Source organism: Buceros rhinoceros, unplaced genomic scaffold (assembly GCF_000710305.1).
Source record: "Buceros rhinoceros silvestris isolate BGI_N320 unplaced genomic scaffold, ASM71030v1 scaffold43506, whole genome shotgun sequence".
Classification (NCBI taxonomy): domain Eukaryota; kingdom Metazoa; phylum Chordata; class Aves; order Bucerotiformes; family Bucerotidae; genus Buceros; species Buceros rhinoceros.
In genome coordinates this window covers 1-267 of record NW_010420068.1, presented here as the reverse complement: position 1 = coordinate 267, position 267 = coordinate 1, and the positions used below count along the sequence as shown (strand labels likewise).

General features: G+C 71.2%; 1 protein-coding gene across 1 annotated transcript in view; it reads right to left on the bottom strand.

The window, feature by feature from the left end:
• CCNB1 (cyclin B1) overlaps positions 1 to 218 on the bottom strand; it is a gene marked incomplete at both ends in the record, with an annotated part of 3,390 nt that extends 3,172 nt beyond the window's left edge. Inside the window, one exon of the mRNA XM_010139161.1 lies at positions 32 to 218. Within this exon, the coding sequence (XP_010137463.1) occupies positions 32 to 218 (187 nt within the window). The remainder of the gene's footprint in view (positions 1 to 31) is intronic.
• Positions 219 to 267: the final 49 nt, after the last annotated feature.

Here is a 267-nt window from a genome sequence, read left to right as displayed (position 1 = left end):
ACCGTGGCCCGCTGCTTCGGCTCAGTGTCACGGTTGCCGATGTCCCCTAGGGCGGTGCGGGGCCGCAGTCCCATCTTGGCGACAGGCAGCAAGCTGCCCTTTGCTGCAGCACCGGCGGCCGCGCGGCTGTGCTGCGGGGAGAAGGGCCGGTCGGCGGCAGCGTTCCGGGGGAACGCAGGGCCGGCATACCGCTCCCCACCAGGGGGAATACGGCACGGCTGCACGCCCCGAAACCGGAGAGTCAGAAGACGGGAGTGGGAGGAGGGT